Source organism: Mus caroli, chromosome 14, assembly GCF_900094665.2.
Source record: "Mus caroli chromosome 14, CAROLI_EIJ_v1.1, whole genome shotgun sequence".
NCBI lineage: Eukaryota > Metazoa > Chordata > Mammalia > Rodentia > Muridae > Mus > Mus caroli.
Genome location: NC_034583.1, coordinates 48,862,082 through 48,880,974, shown reverse-complemented (window position 1 = coordinate 48,880,974; position 18,893 = coordinate 48,862,082). Strand labels below are relative to the sequence as shown.

The window sequence follows — 18,893 nt, the reverse complement described above, 5'->3', positions numbered from 1 at the left end:
TTTCTTTGTGATTAGATTACAAGCAATTATGTAAAAAAAAATTAATAAGATAAGGTAAAACAAAAGCAAACCAGAATAGGACATAGAATTTTTTTAAGGAGCATTTCTTAGACAGTCTAGCTTTCCATGTGCCGTGGTGTGTTGTTGGTGTAATCGCACATATACAGTTAAGAACTATGTCATTTCATGCTCACCGTTGTGAGCAGGCTGTTCTTACTCCTGTGGTTGTGATGGGCACTGTGATTATTTCATCTCAGCTGGGAACTGTCAGGCCTACTGTCAGTTACTAGTTTGAGAGCAACAAGAAAGCTCTCCTTCCTAGAAGAGTAGCTGAGGCTTTTTTTTAGGCTGACATACAAACTAGAAATTCAATCTATTTCATGTTTGCTTTATTTCCTTTGAAAGTAATAAGCCTATGTTAAATCATTCTGAAAGATAGTTAAGCTTCCCTTTCCCCTCTTTTTCATGTTGGGTAGAAGTGGGTGTGAAATCCACTTGTCTACCCAGGGCTGCCCCTGGATGAGGTAGCCACGTTAATCTCCCTTATCGCAAAGTCTCATTGATGTTTTCTTAGAAGAGCAGCTGGAGGTCTGTTGTATAGTATGGCAACCTTTCATACAGTTTATTCTTGGTAATAAAGATCCTGAGGCAAGAGCCAGGCTATTCTAAGAGACAGTCCTCCCCCTGAGCAAGAGCGTTCTGTTTTGTCAGCTGGAGTTACTATCTTGTGCTTGTGAAGTGGGAAGACAATGGGGGGCAGGGGGTTCTTTTTTTTTTCTTAAATCTTTTTCCCCCAGGAGCATGAAATGACTGGCTTTGTTGAGAAATGTGAATGCTACTGTAAGAATTTTAAGACAAAGACAGAGTTTTAAAAACTGTCAGCCAGTGAATAAACATTTGCATTTCTAGTACTTCAATGAAAGAAGCCATACTGTGCAAACAGTTTTCCTTTGAGAGCAGATGTCATGCATCCCAGGTTGACCTAAAAATTTGGGATATAGCTATGAATACCTCAGCCTTCTGATCCTTCTGTTATCTTCCAAGTACCAAAATTGTAGTCTTGTACCACCAACACTCAACTTTATGAATGCCTGGGACCAACTCAGCTACAATCTTAGCTCATGAAGACTTTTTTTGGGGGTGGGTAAGATTGAGACCTTATTGCCTTGTCTTCTATTTGCTTTATCAATCTAAATTTATAAACAGCAAAAATGGGAGTGGGTCATGAAGGATGGATTACTCAGTGGTTTAAGGACACTTTTTCTAGAGGGATCTGGGTTTGGTTCTAACTGAAGATTCACTGATTCAAGCAATATCTAATGATCCTCTTCTAAGTGATAATTTATCTTGTAGTTCTAATTTTGGCAGTCAAGAGGTAGGACCTAAACAACCCAATTGTATGATAATTACAAAAATACTAACTTCTCTCTACCTTACCCTAATTGTTGCATTTACTCAGGACTTACAATAAGTCATTTAATTTAAATGCAGAATAACTGGATTAGGTAGGCAAAGAGTAGATGAGATTTTTATCCAGATGATAAATCAAGTTAAATGGTAAACAGAATTTTTTGAATTCACATTTTTCTGTTTCCCTAGTCTAAACAGTAGGTTTCTTGTATTCCTAAGGATTTCTGCAGGCTGTTTTTATTGATAATGTATTTCAGACCCAGGCACAATAGACTTTGTAACTTGGTTTCTAAATGGTTACCAGATAAGGATGACCGGTGAAGAGCTGCCTGCTGGTGTCCTCTTGCCAGCAGCAGTGAGCCATTGACTGCCACAAAGGCCACTTGAGAAACCCTGTGAAGTGGACATAAATCAGCCGGTGGCGTGGGGATCTGATAGCGCTTTGTTTCTCCAACAACCTGCAGCCTTTCTTGAGTGGCTTCCAAGTAGTCACCATTGTCATATAATTGCTATAAAAGGGCTTCTTGTGGAAAAATATATAGGGTATAAGTTTTATTTAAAACATTTTTTGTTGTTGTACTTACAAAATAACATATGAACTTATTCTTTATGATCTTAGATAACTGAAGCATTCTTGTGATAACCTTAAAATTCTGAAAATTTGTGCTTATGGTTTCAGTCAAAGCCCTCCTTGGTATGAAAAGCTCCTGTTTCTTAGTCCATTTTCATCAGATTTCACTGAAAATTCTAACGACAGCTTTTGTCACCCTCTTGAGTATCTGATACCCTCTTGAGTATCAGAGTTACTCTCTATAGTATAGAATGCTGTCTAGCCGTGACTGACAAAGGGCAGGGATAGCACTTGAAAGTGCTGGTGGTTGGAGGGGGAGTAAAAGGCACTGCACTTGTGTCCCCTGAACACTGAATGCCTGAGCAAGCAGACAGGAGCCTTCTCCAGTGGTAAGTGAGACCCAGAGCTGCTGCTCTCTCCCAGGCACACTTGACAGTTCTTAGCTCTGGCAGGGAAATTCTTTCTCGGAGCTGCGTTTTGCTTTGCTTTCCAGTCTCCATTCCAATACAATGAGGGTAACTTCACCTTCAGGGGTTTTGTTGTCAGTAACTGACGGAGTAGCCTAGGAGTCAGTCAGTCTTCCACATCCATGCTGAGCTTAATTAGCTCTCTTGTGGAGAGAGAGAGAGAGAGAGAGAGAGAGAGAGAGAGAGAGAGAGAGAGAGAGAGAGAGAGAGAACANGAGAGAGAGAGAGAGAGAGAGAGAGAGAGAGAGAGAGAGAGAGAGAGAGAGAGAGACAGACCTGCTTTGTTGATCTATAGCAGAGTATTTTGCTTCGTTCCTTTATAATCAGTACTTAATGTACTTTCTCCAAGGAATGAGGTTTTTTTATTTGGTATCGTTTAGTTAGAATAGTATAGTATAATTAGAGTTTATGGTGCTAATCTCGTATCTGCACAAATATTTCAAATTGAACTTTTTTGTAGTATTTGAAAATATCTTACTAAATTTTAGTTTTCTGAAAAGTGATGAGTTTACATATGGGTCAAAATAGCATTTGCTATCTACATGCTATATAATTATCTTCACATATTACATTTCTAAGTGATGCAGTGAAATACAAAACAATTTTTACTTAAAGATTTCTATTTGTTTTAAAACTAAAGCAGAAAAAGGAATATGAAGTATATAAATTTGGTTTTGTAACTAATGTGTATATATGTATTAAGAAACTAAAGAGCTATATATAAATAACTTACAGTAATAATCCCCAGACAATAAGATTATAGGTAATTTTATTTTCTTTTAACTTTTTTTAACCTTTTATTTTTTTCTAAGATTAAGATATGCTATATTATTTTCATAGGCTGAAAAATGCTTATGTTTAGGAAGCTAAATCTGTGATAACACATTTTGTTGTTGGTGTTCGTGTTTTGAAAATAAGGGTTAGAGGGATGTCCCTCCTTAGGAGCCTCTCCCTCTCACAGAAGCTCTTCTCGCTTTTCCTAATAAACGGACACTTATCTGAAGGGTGGGCGAGGGGGAGGGAGGAAGACTATGCTCACTTGCCTGTCTGGGCTACTGTGTGCATCCTGTGTGAGCTTTCTTTGTTGGATAGCAAGGCTTTTGATGCAGCTGACCCCTGTTGGCTCCCTGTCTGCTGAGCTGTACTGTATAGCTAAAGGAAACCTGTTGAAAGCCTTGGTCACCCAACAAGGTTCACTAACTTTGCCTTGTTTGTATCTTTATCTTTTTATTTGACCATGAATATGAGCTTGGAAAATATTTATTCCATAGAAGAGCAAATCTTTATTGTGAATATGTTCTAATAATTAATTAGGCATTGTACTAAGAATCTGAATATGACCATAGTTTCAAAATATGCCACTTTGTGTAAGTGCCCAGTAACCAACCTGTGGTAAGTCATAAATTATGTATGGAGAAGTATTGTAGCGCATTATTTGTAAGAATGTTGACAGTTTGCATTTAACAAGTGCTTCTGGATTTTCAAAAGTGAAGTTAATGTGTAAATTGTATTCAGTGATGGATATCTGAGATTAATTTTCTTGATTTAGACATGTTTTCAAACTTTTTATTTTTTCATAATATATAGTCAGTGAGATATTACTTAGAAAGATGGATGGGAAGGCAGGCTGAGAGAGTTATCACAGAATACAGGCTACTAAAATTGTCTTCAGAATTACAGAATCTCAGAAGTTATTAGGTCTTGTGAATTAATGTCTTTCTCCAAACTGTATTAATTTAATATAATTTTGTTTATTACTTTATTTAGTGTATTTCCCCCACCAAATCTTTCATCAGTATACAAAAAGGTATATATGTGCATTTATGCATACAATGACATTTAAAGATGTATGAAATTATTTTAATGTATCTGTGAAGTATTGATGGCTAGTGCTTTAATTTTCTTTTTAGCTTATTGGGGAATATTTTTGAGGCAGAGTCAGACTGTGTCGTCTTTTAAGCTGGTCTCAGATGTCCCCCAGCCGTAGCCTCCGAGGAATGAGGATTTGGAGGACTGCGCCTCTGTGCCTGGCCGATTGACACTTTTATCACCACTTTAAAAAAAGCCATTTTAAAGTGAGGATTACTTAACTTGATAAGTGTTTGAAATCCCTGTGAACAGTAATGACAGGGACAAATTGCTCTCTATATGAGGTGCTTGTGCCCGATTTCTCAGACTGTTTTCCTGAGTCCCACAGAGGTATTTAAACAGGCACATATTTTTCTGAAGATTTGGGGATAAGTGAACTTTTGTATTAAAATAACTGTGTATTTTGAAGTAAACGAGTATGGGGGGGAGCAGGGCTAAGTTCATTTCTGATGAGGAACACTTGTCTAAAGACCGTAATGACTACTTGGTTCAACCCTCAGGTACAGCCAGTAAATATTAACAAAAGTGTATATGTGTGCACAAAACGAAATTAAGAGTCGCCATTGAATTTTCATTATTATAGAAGGCACCTTTAATAGATACTTTTGAATTCTCCACAATTTTTGAAGTTGCTTACCTGTGCTTATTTTGATTGTGATTAAGAGGTGAACAGTACCTACTTTCTTTAAAACTTTTAAAAACCATTTTGAAAGGAAAACTTTAAAAAGTAAAAGTAGTATATTGTTTATCCATATATTGTTTACTATTACTTACCTTAAGCAAACATCAGCCCTGCACGTCTTTAGGGATTTTGCTAAGATTTGCCAAACTAAAGCATCTGTAAGGTCAAGGTACTAACATCAGAAGCATTTCTGAACAAAGATACAGTTGGTGGGGTGGGTCCCACTGTGTTCAGCTGTTGTGTAAGCTTGCAGAAATAGTATCATCTTGACTTTAATCTTTCGGTTGTTCAGAGGTAGTGTGCATATTTCTGTTTAACCCCTGGAAATGTGCCAAAATAATTCATAACCTTCTCTCCATCCTTGTTACCTTGACTCTAAACACTCTGAATAAGACTGAGGAGTTAGTGTTCTAAGTGGACCTAGTGGACCCAATGACAAGGAAAAGTTTCTTTCTTTGATTTAAAAAGTTTTGAGGTACTACCTGTTTGCTATTTTGGGGACTAAAGTCTGTGTTACTTTTCATCTGTTTGAGAACACATTTTACATTCATTCATCAGAAGGAAGAGTCGGAGGCATGAGTCTAAGTTAAGTGTTGATGGCCTCTGGTAGTCATCTACCCTCTTCTAGTCACAGTTCTTTCAACTGTAAAAATGTATGGATTGTTGTGTAAATTAAATGAAACATGGCGTCTAACAATTATTTAACAACCATTTAAAACGTCAGTTGCCCTCTAGGATTGAGTAGAATCTTGTCCTGGGTTCCAGTCCTCCTAACGTCAGCATTTTCCACACTACTTGAAAAGGAGAGCCAGTCTTCTTACTCACATCCAGGGTTCTGCTGGGCAGTTAGAGGCTCTGAAACTGTAACACACAGAAATTATGTACGAACAAAATATATCGAAACAAAGCTTTGAAAAAAGTAATGACTTAAAATTATTTCTTATTGATCTAGCAAACTCTGGCCTGTTCTATTCTAACTGCTCTATTGAGTGAATTTTCAAGTTCAAGTAAAACTAGCAACATTGGGCTGAGTATGGAATTCCACGGTAACTGCAAGCGAGTCTTTCAGGTATTGGTACCTTTGTTTTTTATGTTTTAATTATTGGGCAGTCCATTTTTTATTCGGTTTGTTCCCAATGATGAGAGCATTTGTTTTAGATATTTGAGTGGTAGCTTATGCCTGAAGACTTATGCTGAGATTTCATACGATATAGTAAATTGTTAAGTTTGATTTCTGAATTGATAAGTTGAAATTATTCAGTTCTCATCTTTAAACAACAAAAAAGATAAACATTCCTTAGTTTATTGTTTTCTTATCAAGTTTTGATATAAATATTTCAATTGATAGGATTCTGCTGGCTTTAAAAATAGGACTGGCATAGTGCCAAAGAAGGTCATGTATTTAAAATGTTATTGCAGATGGCATGGGCTCTTTTGTCTCTCGAGTGTATTGTTTGGCTCTGCAGTAAAGTTATGTGAAGGCATTGGCTTAAGTCCTGAGGGTCTGCACTCTAGCAACTGGCTCTGCCAGCTCTGCTGCAGTCACATTCGCTCTCAGAGGTTCTCCTGCATGGAGGGGCATTTAGATTACAGTTAATGGTGTCACTTGAAAGCACACTGATGTTGGAAACCATCCTTAAGGAAGTAGTGCCATCTAATGGAAACCTTGAGGTTCTTACTTGTTTGATGATGCTACCAAGGAATGAATGTGCTTTGAGTAAGCGTCATGCAAAACTGTGTGATGTACTGTCCACAGGAAGAAGACCTTCGGCAGATCTTCATGTTAACGGTTGGAGTTCTGCAGGAGTTCAGCAGACGGGAGAACCTCAGTGCTCAGATGTCCTCAGTGTTCCAGCGGTACCTCGCCCTCGCCAACCAAGTCCTGAGCTGGAATTTTCTCCCTCCAAATTATATCCTTTTAACAGCGGGAAGGGTTGAGCTCATGGTGACTTTGTAGAAATGGAATCTTGAAGCTCAGTCCTGGACATCCTTAGCTTTTTTGTGTGTGAAGCATTCTGTTGAGTGGAGACTTTATTTTTCTTTTTGTAGAAATGGAATGTTATTGTACCATTGTTCAGTAGAGTGTAGAAGAGGATTGAGTGTGTGACAGCATTTGGTGGCTAAAAGGCTGTTGCTGACTGAGCAAAGGGATGGTAATCCTGGGAAGGAAAGGACAAAGTGTGCAAGATGCATTTTATCTCTCCTTGGATATGTGATTAAATTAGATTGTTTTACTGACTTTGCCTAGTTAGAAGGACTCTGGTTTTGCCCTTATGCTTATTGCCTGAGTGTGTGTAATAAGTTAGTGATATGCTTTCGGTTCAGAGCGACTGCTGCTGAGTGTCTTGTTGTTGTACCTTGGAATTCTGTGGTGCCTCTTGGAACATTGTTCAGTCAGGCAGATCTAGGTTCAAGCCTCAGTTGATCTCCAGCAAATTGCTGAACCTTTCTGAATCTTAATGTTTCCAAACAGGAAAAGGATGTTGACTAAATTATACAGTATAGTTACCACGTGCAGAGTCAGCTGCTGTTGCTGAGCTTTAATCTGCCAGTTCCTAGGGCTCTGGAAGAGTTTGTTTCAGAGGAAAATGCTATTCCTAAGAAGATAAGAAATCTTATCAGAGCTTTATGATGAGACTCATCTTTTTCCAATAGAGTCAAGATCTGCTTCTTTCATACATATAGGTTTGAGACCTGTAAAACTGGGACTCTAAAGGTGTGTGGTAAGCTGTGATTTCCATTGTCAAGTTTCCATATTTATCTACTAGAAAAGTAACTCAAGGCAGGTGGTGTGAGAGAAAGGGAGCCACTAACTCGTTAGAACAGGAAGTCTCCAGGCTTCTTTGCCAAGGGCAGTCACATTGGAGTGAAGCTTGCTACTGAGTTAATCACACTCTCCTTTATGCCTGTCTTTCTCTTTCACCCGTTAACCAATTTTATATTTTTAATATATAAATTTGATTCTTTAGAGTTGTAAGGAGCACATACATACTTTCTTTTTTGCTTTGAGTTTTTGAGAGCACTGATTTCTATAGCTCAGGCTGGCCTTGCTATAGCTTCAGCTCTTCAGGGTTAGGGTTTTAGACTTGGGTTGCCATTCCTAAGCACATACTTTGTTAACTTTTCATTTTTAGAACATTTTTCTTTAGAATGTCACATTGCTTCAGGCTACGTTTTCTTTCTTTTCTGCCCTCTCTTTTGAGGTAAGACAACCTGCAAATCTAGCAATCCGGTCTTGAATTCAGGATTTTTTTTTTCTTCAGTCTCCTAAATTGTAGAATTATAGGTGTATGTTACCACATTCAACTTGTTTCTTTTTGTTTTATTTCCTTTTAATTTTACGCCTTTATTTACTTTCATTGTGTGCATGCTTTGCTTTGCATGTGTGTTTGCGTGTCTGGTCACCACATTTGTGCCTGGTCTCTGCAGCGGTCAGGTGAGGTTAATCAGACAGGAGTTACAGGAACAGGAGTTACAGACAGCTGTGAGTCATTGTGTGGGTCCCAGGTATCAAACCCAGGTCCTCTGTAAGAACAGCCAGTGTGCTTTTAACTGCTGAGCCTTTTCTCCAGTTCCCTGTTGTGTTTTACCACTGTAGCAGGATTTTGTTGTGAAGAGATTAGACTAGTTCCTATCCCAATTTTTTTAGTTTAAAAAACAAAACAACAAAAAAAACAACTAAAAGGGCAACCACTGAGCCTGTGTGGGTCTGCACGAGGTCCTCTGCAGGCATGTTATGGCTGTAGTTAGCTTGGTGGCTTTGTGGGACTCCTAATGATGGAAGTGGGGGCTCTCCGACTCTTTCACTTGCCCTTGGGGCTCTTTCCCTCCTACTGGGTTGCCTCATCTAGCCCTGATATGAGGGTTTGTGCCTAGTTTCATTGTAACTTGTTTTTGTTGTTGTTTTGACTTTTCAAGATAGGGTTTCTCTGAGTAGCTCTGGCTGTTCTGGAACTGGCTCTGTAAACCTGGCTGGCCTCGAACTCACAGAGACCTGCTTGCCTGCAGGGATTAAAAGTGTGCACTACCACCACTGCCCAGCAGTCTAATTGTAGCTTGTTATGCTGTGCTTTGTTGGTTTCCTTAGAGACCTACCCTTTTCTGAAGGGAAATGGAGGGGTGAATCTGGAGGAGGAGGAGTTGAGGGGTGGGGTGGGAGGAGAGACTTATGTCAGGGTGTATTGTATGAGAGAAAAATTTAAAAAACAAAACAAAACAAAAAAATCAGAGTGGAAAGATAGCTTAGTAGTTAGGAGCACTGGCTGTTCTTCTAGAGGACCAGGGTTCTATTCCTAGTGCACAACCATCTGTAATTCATTTCAGAGGATAGGATGTCTTCTTCTGGCCTCCTCAGGCACCAGCTACCCATATGGTCCACAGACAAAACACCACTGTACATAAAATAAATTTTTATAAGAAGGTCATGTATGATAGCACACACCTGCAAACACACCATTCACTTGGGAGATGAGAGGAGGATGGCCATGAGTTCAAGGCCAGGTAGAGCTACATAGCAAGACCGAGTTTTAAGGAAACCAACAAAAACAAAAAAGACATTGAAAAGACTTGGAACAGATTTAAAAATACCAGTCCATATGGAGCTATCAAAACATTAATTATGTATGTAGTAAAAATTAACAAAAATTACAGTGCATATATCAGCCAATTCTAAATGTTTTAGGTGAAAATCTAGTTGGCAGGGAGTTACTATTTTGAAAAGAGAAACAGTTTCCTAAGAGTTTGGAAACAAAGTTTGTCTGAAAGATACACACTCATAAAATATTTTGTGAAGTCCTTAGACAAAGTATTGGAAAATAGCTGTAGTGTTGCCAAAGGACATAACTCCTCTAAAGGTCGTGAGGGCTGCTGGGTGAGCTGTGTAGCCTGTGATGGGAAGTTCAAGGTTATCCTTGGCTACATGATGAGTGTTAAGCCAGCCTGTGAAAGGTGGCACCCAAAAGAGGGGCTGGGTCAGGAGAGACGGCTGATGTGGTAAAATGCTGGCTGCTCTTCCAAAAGATTCAGGTCTGGTTCCCAGCACCGAGGTTGGACAGCTCATAATCGGCCTGTCTGGCTCCCGAGGATCTCACACCCTCCTCTGGCCTCCATGGACACCCATACACATGCACAGACACACATACACATAAATATAAAGATAAAAGAAAAAAATCAGACATTAGCCTTGGTCTCAGTTCTCCTGCCTCAGCCTCAAAAGTTCTGGTATGTACCGCCATGCCTGGCTCAGAATATTTTTCTACTTCATACTTATAACTGAGTGAATGTTTATGTGTCCAGTGACTGGTGTAGTTCCATATATTGGTAAGCTAGATTATAGTATAGCTGAGTACTCTTTTGAGTGATAGAGGGCTGGAGAGATGGCTCAGCAGTTAAGAGCACTGACTGCTTTTCCAAAGGTCCTGAGTTCAAATGCCAGCAACCACATGGTGGCTCACAACCACCCATAATGAGATCTGACAGCCTCTTCTGGTGTGTCTGAAGACAGCTTCAGTGTACTTAAGATATAATAATAAATAAATCTTAAAAAAAAAAATGCTGGGCAGTGGTGACACACACCTTTAATCCCAGCACTTGGGAGGCAGAGGCAGGCTGGTTTCTGAGTTTGAGGCCAGCCTGGTCTACAGAGTGAGTTCCAGGACAGCCAGGGCTACACAGTGAAACCCTGTCTCAAAAAAACCAAAAAAAAATTTTTTTTTTGAGTGATAGATTTCAGTTTAGACAGTAAATGAAGGTACAGTTTGAGCGTTAGTTAGTGAAACCCTTCTCGAGAAGCCAGTTCTGCCTGAGTTATATTTTTAACAGTTGCTTGGAGAGCCATCAGCGCTGTTCAATTGGTAGGGGAAAAATTGGAAAAATATCTAGATTTGTACCATAGAGTCAAATAGTGAAGCTTAATTAACATGGGTGTTGATTGCTTTTAAAAAATGATTATCTTATAGGGAAAACAAATAGTCACAAATAGGCCCTATAAAATGTCTTAGTCTATCTTGTTTAAAATGTGTGTGATCATTTAGAATGATACTATGATGTGTAATTTTCTTAATATATTTAGTTTTTATCTTTTTATTTGATATATTATCTGTATAAACTGGTATGGTTTTTATTGTAGATATAAGGGAGAGACCCTAAATGTTCGAATCAGTATTCTCCATGAAGTGGGAACAGCTCAACGGTCCATCAGCTGATAAGGGAATAAATAAGATGTGTGGCATATTATTGATGCATTGTTTGTTAGTTAAAATAAATGAAGTCCTTAGACATGCTAACACAGGTAAACTCTGAAAGCACTATACTATGAAAGAGTACTCTGAAAGCAGCCATTTAGAGAAAACTTTGATACACGATTGCATGTCTATGTAGTGTTCAGAATAAGCAAATTGGAGACAGAATAGATAGGGGTTACCTAGAGCACTGGTGTGTGGGAAGACATGGGAGATGACTGTAAAGCATACCAAATTTCTGGGGTGATGAATAGTTCTAAAATTAGATGTGTTCATGGTACATAACTGTGAATATAGTAAAACGATTGCATCACTGAACAAATTGTATAGTATGTGAATTATGTCTCTGTGAAGCCTTTACAAATATCTGGCATGCCAAGGTTCATCAGGCTGCCTTACTGATGAGTTGTCATCCCGTCATCATCTCCCTGTGGTCCCTTAGAATTGTAGGGAATGAGTTGGAGTGACGATAGAATTTGGGGAGTCATTCCTGTAATATGGGCCATTGAAATTAAGATAGTGGTATCAGTCCTGCAAAGAATAACAAAGTCATGCATGGTCTTAGAAAGCAGAAAGAAGCCAGAGAGACCGAGAAGACCGCCTGGGCACATGGGAGAAGCTGGTCAGGAGAACTAGGGAAGAAAAGATAAGTTTCAAATAAAGGTAGTCAGAATCTACTTCAAAGGGCCACTTGGAGAATCTCATCTTGTTTAGACTTAATTGAACTCATGGAAATGTGTTTGAGGGAGAGGGCGAAACTGTATTTCACTGGAGTCACACCTAGTGAGTGAAGAATATCAGTCAGCAGTGCTGGCCCTAGACTGTGTGCTTGAGTCAGGGTGATTCATTTTATACTTGAAGTATTGGAGAGGGGAATACTTATTGTCCAAGGGGAAAAGAGAAATAGGATTTAGGAAAGACGAGATGCTGTAATGTTTGGCCAGTGATATAAATGTTAAGATAGCATAGGCTCAAGCTGAGATCGTGAGGAAGGTAAGAAGCCATGTGTTGATGTGGGATGTGTGACTTCATGATACAGAGTTTTGTTAAATTTGGTTGGGTCAGCTCTGTCTAAGATTGCTTGAAACTGGAGCAACACAATATAGAAATCTGATAGAATGTTTGAATACAGTTAGTTATAAAGCAGTGTGTGTTGTGTAGTATTTTCTTCAGTCCACTGAGTAATTAGTCTCATTCCCACTGTCTTTTGCATTGCTATCTGATGTGATACATTGGAAGTTGGTAAAGTGATTAATCAACATTTGAATTTATGTGTGCATTATCCTTTTCAGGAGTGTTTCTACATTCCAGAAAAAGTATTTAAAAAGAAACAGCAGAGTTTCTGACTCTGGGCCATTGTGGGGAAAGAGTCATTGAAGAGCAGACTCTCTAGTCTTCAGTACAGTGAGTTGTGCTGACTATATGTGTAATTGTTCAGAAGATTCTGTTTAGTTTTGTAGCTCTTGGACATGTTGTTCCTGCCTGCCTTCCCTCCTGCCCGTGATGTACCCTGTTCTCTCTTGGTTCTATATGGTGCTGTACCACACTGTGCTTCTATGTCATTGCCATAGAGGGGGACACTTAGAGTGCAGGAACATGGAGTGACAGTGCTCAGAGGCAGAGAAAGCAAAGAAAGTTTGGAAACGCTTGCTGTTTCCAAAAGATAAGACATTTCATCTTCTTTTTCTAGCTTCATGTGGTGTTCACATAGTATTTTGTGTAGTGTAAGTTAAGTGCAAGAATAAAAGGGATGGAATAAATACATATTTTTAAACCCAGTGAGTGAATTTGCTTTCACAGCATGATCAAACTGCCTAGGAAACATAGGCCAAAGGTGTCTGGGAGGCTGCAGCCTGAGGGTGGCAGCGCTGTTTGGTGCCCCTTACCTTTTGGATTGGGAAGTTCATTCATTCAGGTGTAAGTTTAGGCAAATATGGTTTACCTACTATAACTATACTTCTTACTGGAAAGTGATTCATTTAAAATACTTAACATTTGTAAGGAATTCTGTCTGTTGGGTTCTTAATCACCAGCCTAGGTTATTTTGGTTCATTCTCCATGAATGCCACAGCAGGGCAGTCACAGTGTGTGCTCTGCAGCTTAGAGTGTAGTGTTGCTTAATTTGGAAAGTGATGACTGTGGGGATGGAGCTGCTCTCTGGATTATAGAGGTCTCCTCTGCTTTAGGTTTGCTGACTAGTGAATCGTAAGGCAAGAAGGACTATGTGGAGAGTTTTGGATTGTTGATTTTTAAACTGAATCCTCCTAGGTCTTTCTGTGCATTTAACATAGGCAACATGGTCTTTGTTATTTTTAGAAAGCTGTTAAGTAGAAAGCACATCATGACCCTGTGAATTTAGCCCCTTTGAGGACTAATTGAAGCAATTTTTGACATACTTAGTGTATCATTAGGTTAGATGAGGTTGACACAATTTTCAAAGCGACGCAGGCTTATTAAAAAACAAAATGCATCAGGTGTGGTGGCGCACCCTTTCAATCCCAGCACTTGGGAGGCAGAGGTTCTTAATTGCACTGGTGACCTATTAATACAAACCTATTGCCATTAATGGAAGATTACTAGTTCACTCAGTTGAACATACAGAGTACAGAGGCAGTTTTAAATGTTCTGGTAGTGCCCTTGGTAGCGTTGTATATTTGTTTAGATAAAGATCATGTTCCCACTGAGAAGAGGTTCAGTGATTAGGGTTAGCACTGCGTCCTCATCAGCACTGGTCTTCTTATGTCTGTGGCCATCCTTCTTGCCCGTATTTCCCTAGTGCTGAGGTTAAAGCACGTGCTCCCGTTTATGTGGTGGTGGAGACTGAACCCAGGTCTGCGTGCTTACAGAATGATCACTTTACCAACTGAACCACATCCTCAGATTTTTCTCCTTTCACTGTCACAATATGATATCTTTACTGAAGGTGTCAGTAAGTGGACAAGAGCTAATTTGTTTCTGTAAGTACTCAGTTATTTTCTAGCCTCAGCTCTGCCCTGTGGGTTGAGGTGGATGCACTTGCTGAGCTCAATCTGTGATTCAAGAACTTGACACAGAAGACTTAGTGGGATTAGCCAGTGAGAGCCACTAGTAGGGCTGATTAAACTTGTCCTCTGGCTCTTGGCGTCGTGTGTCTGTCTTGGTCCTGAAGTTACAGAATAGGGCAGGTGCTGTGGATATGGTTTTGATTCCTCAGAAGTCTGTGAGGTGTTTTTTTTTTGGAAAATATGAGAGGCTCTTTATGGAGATGGGCAGGGAATATTGAATTAGTTTCTGCGCCAAGCTACAGTAGAATTTACATGCAGCTCTGACTGATTTTTCAAGAGATTAAGATGGCGTTGAACTTGGAAGCCTGGTTGAGTTTTAGCACCTCAGTTCTGCCCTGTGCTAGAACCTGCCTGGTGGGTTTGTGCTTAGTATGGTGACAGGCAGCCTGCGCACTGGGACGTTGTCACTTCTTAATTTGGTCAAACATGAAAAAGGGAAGGTTAGATGAGGTTGACACAATTTTCAAAGCGACGCAGGCTTATTAAAAAACAAAATGCATCAGGTGTGGTGGCGCACCCTTTCAATCCCAGCACTTGGGAGGCAGAGGCAGGAAAAAGAAAAGAAAAAGAAAAAAAAAAGAGCAGAATGCAGTTATTTTGTTGGTTGCAAATGAATTATGTAAAATGTAAATTATACAAATATTTAAATATTTAGAAAAGCATTTAAAATTATCACTCAGAAAAATTTGGAATTTATACAGGTTTTTTTGTTAAAGTAATAGCTGTTGTGATTCTTGTGCTTCATGAGATCTGCCTTCTGCGTATTGCATAGAGTGAAAATCACTGATCAATTGATAGCAGACCACTCTCTTGTTGATGACATGTTTTTAAAAGATAAGAAAATATAGTATCTAGAAACCAGAACATGCCGGGCTTGGTGGCGCATGCCTTTAATCTAGCACTCGGGAGGCAGGTGGATTTCTGAGTTTAAGGCCAGCCTGGTCTACAAAGTGAGTTCCAGGGCAGCCAGGGCTATACAGAGAAACCCTGTCTCGAACCCCCCCCCCCCCCAAAAAAAAGGTGTGTGCCACAACCCCCTAACTTTTTAGGGCTGGAGAGATGGCTCAGCGGGTAAGAGTACTGACTGCTCTTCCCAAGGTCCTGAGTTCAAATCCCAGCAACCACATGGTGGCTCACAACCTCCCGTAATGAGATCTGACGCCCTCTTCTGGTGCATCTGAAGACAGCTACAGTGACTTATGTATAATAATAAATAAATCTAAAAAAAAGAAACCAGAACATATTTTAGTCAGTAAGAACCAAAGCTTTGCAATCTTGTAAAAGAGCAACTACTGTTTATTGAAGTTAGTTTTAGTGAAATTTGCTTTAACATTAAGGTAATGTCTTAATCAAAAGTACTTTATTGTTGTAGTCTGAGAGAGAAAGTGAGCATGAGCACGCACTGTCTTGGCACAGAGCCCAAGGGCCATGGGACTTGTCGGGGTCAGAGGACAGAGTTGCAGAATGGTTTTCCTTCGACCTGTAACCCTTGCTGTCCTGGAACTCACTGTGTAGACTTCTGCCTCCCTGATGATGGTTTAAAAGCATGTGCCACTGCACCTGGCTCAGCGTTTTTTAGGACATTGTTGTAAGAGTAGAAAAGTTAGATTTCTAAATTTTATTTACTTTTTTTTTTTTAAGAAACTGTCTTCATTCTTTATATTATTTTGATATGTATGGTCTGTCTATATATATTTTGATATGTCTAGATCTTCATGTATGTGTTCCCCTCACAGTGTCATGTGATCTCTAGATTGACAAGGGCATCACACCATTTCAGATCGTGCATTATTTAAATAATTGAGTATATTTCATTACTGACCTTTCACATAATAAAAATACCTTTAATAAAATGACACTCAAACTAAAAAAGATAAATGGCTGTTTTCTGTTTCAAGAGATATAAGCCTTGATGTCTTTCCCTAGATAATCTGTTCTGAACACTAACGATCCTTTACCTGCTTTAGTGTGAATTTCAAAAGCATATGAAAAGCTAGCCAGTAGACTGTTGTTGCAATAAACAGCAGATATCAGCTGTGAGTCCTTCAGTTTGTTTTTCTAAAATGAGACTGAGGTCCCCTAGTGCTTTTGAGGAAAGGAATCATTTTCCATTGGTCATTGGCTGGTTTTTCTTTGTCCTGTTCTGGCTTCCTTTCCTTAGGGTTTCGTTCTGTGTGTCCACAAGGGGGCGGATAAAGGAAGAGGGAAATACTAAGTGAGCCTGTTCAGGGTTTCACTTCAGTTAGTCAGAGTTAGGAGTTTGGGAATGACATCAGAAAGGAGCAGTGACTTCCTTTCTTAGGACCACTCAGTGCCCTCCGTAGCCCTCTTCACAGACAAGAAGCAGTCTCATAAACAACCGACTTTTAAAGGATGGTTTCCAAAGCAGTGTTACCTACCTTCAGTTTTTTCTGTAAATAATTTCTCTCTACAAAAGAATGAGTTGGGTATAAGGAAATGGCAGCATTTGAATGTATGCCTGATTTTTTTGCGGAGTGTCATCTTAGATTGAGATTTCTCACTGAATGATGTGAATATTGCCTAGTTCAGTCTGCGTCACAAAGAAGTACAAAGAAGGCAGCCTTCTCATTTCTTAAAGGCTTAGTTACTATGGCACTATTGAGTACAATACATTCATCAACATCTACAGACACATACTTATTATGATGGTTAATTTATTTGCAGCAAATTTATTCAATTGGATCATATTTGATAGTGAATACTTCAACACCTTATATACTGTTTGAGTCTATGGGAATGTTACTTTCTCAGTGTATTATGTGTTTGGGGGCGGTGTATGCTCATGTATATTAATGCGTGCCTGATTTTTTTTTTTTGCAGAATGTCATCTTAGATGCCTGTGTTGAGATTTCTCACTCAATCTCAATATTTTGTATATGTATATGTTTGTGTAGAGGACAGAGGACAGCTTCTGAAGTCATTACTTGGGAGATAGGGTCTCTTTTCACTGGCCTGGAGCACATCAAGTAGGCCAAATGGCTGTCCAGTGAGTCCTGGAAGATCCATGCCTTTCTACCTCCCTTGAGCATATGGGAATTTTGAATAAAAATGTTTTCTGTCAACTGCTTAATTGTTTGTTTTGACTTGGTGTTGAGCTTCTGTGATCTCAATTTTTCTGTTTTAGTATGGAGCATAGTTGCTCTTTCATGGTCTTTTCCTGTGAATATATTTCTTTTGGAAAACTGCTGGTTTTCCCTAGAGTCTATATGAAACTCAGTTTGTGTATATGATTTTAGTTGTTTAAAATATTGGGTAAAGTAGTGGGGCAAATTTACCGAAATTGATTCTTTAGGTTTAGTTTTTGATGTCTGTTTTTTAAGTCACTTTCCCCCCTTCTGTTGCCTCTATTAAGATCTCTGGTATGGCACATGTAGGGATTAAACCCGTTACCTAACATTCCTGTAGCATTCTTTTTTTCAGCACTTAATGCCTTTTATTCCTTAGCTTCAGGCACGAATTATGTAGCATATGTGAAGAGGCTTAAACTGTTTCCATTGCATTCTTTGTGGCTGGCTGCTGTTATATTTAGGGTATACTTATAGTTTAGACAAAGTAAGAATGTTATTGTTGCTGACCTTGACACTAGATAACTGGGCAGACATTATATAGCTATGTTTGAATCCTCACAAAATGTGCTGTTGAAGCCAACAGAGTCCTGGCGGGAGGCTCTCCTGGACAGCAGAGTTATGGAGCTCCTCTTCACTGTAAGTCCTCGTCTTCAACGCTGGCTGGCTAGGGGCGTGGTGACAGGAAGGGAGCGCCTTTGCTTTTCTTAAACAAAACAGGACAGGTTTTCCCTCTGTGGTTTCTCTTCTCACAACTGACTTACTGAAAGAAATTATATGACAAAGTTGTTGCTGATGTACAAATACTATCTCATTTTGAAGGGCTCAGCTCCTACAACAAAACTTCTTAGACTTTGTAAACCACTCTTTACAGTCTTAAAACTCCAGCACTTCCTGCTAGCTTTTGTTGTGTGGGTTGCATAGCTATTGTTACGTAACATTAGGAATTCAAACTGACAAAAGCAAAAGAAGATACCGGTACCACAAAAATATAGCATGTTCTCATAATAAAAGTAAACTCAGTCTGGCTGAAAACTTGAAGAAATACTTTCTTTCACTAAAACTATCAACAAGAAACCATTACATCATAACATAAATGCCTTCAACGAACAAATGCTTTGAAGCGCGTAGTGAAAACAACTGCCATGACTGGGTTTGGGTTTTATTTGCTTTATATTTTGGCAAATCTGTCTAGCATTTGCTTTAATAAAAGGTATGCAGATTTCCCTGTTTTATATTTCATTCAGTTGGTATTTTAAATCATGTGACCTTAGGAAAAGCTTTCTGTGTGCGTGTTTGCAGTGCACAGGGAAGAGCAGAAACGCGTTAGTGCCCTTAAGAACACAGTCTGCAGCGGCTAGCAAGTTGACGGATCCCTAGACTGCACTTTGAGGACTGGTCCCTAGTGAGCTGTATACATAAGACCTGAGCTACAAGCCGGGCGGTGGTGGCGCACACCTTTAATCCCAGCACTTGGGAGGCAGAGGCAGGCAGATTTCTGAGTTCGAGGCCAGCCTGGTCTACA

General features: G+C 39.3%; 1 protein-coding gene across 2 annotated transcripts in view; it reads left to right on the top strand.

Annotated features, from left to right (window-relative positions):
- Xpo4 (exportin 4) overlaps positions 1–18,893 on the top strand; it is an 88,243-nt gene that overhangs the window by 30,744 nt on the left and 38,606 nt on the right. For both annotated transcript variants that reach the window (XM_021182561.2, XM_021182562.2), the window contains 3 exons: positions 5,952–6,068; positions 6,756–6,909; positions 17,895–18,007. In XM_021182561.2, the coding sequence (XP_021038220.1) occupies positions 5,952–6,068; positions 6,756–6,909; positions 17,895–18,007 (384 nt within the window). The remainder of the gene's footprint in view (positions 1–5,951; positions 6,069–6,755; positions 6,910–17,894; positions 18,008–18,893) is intronic.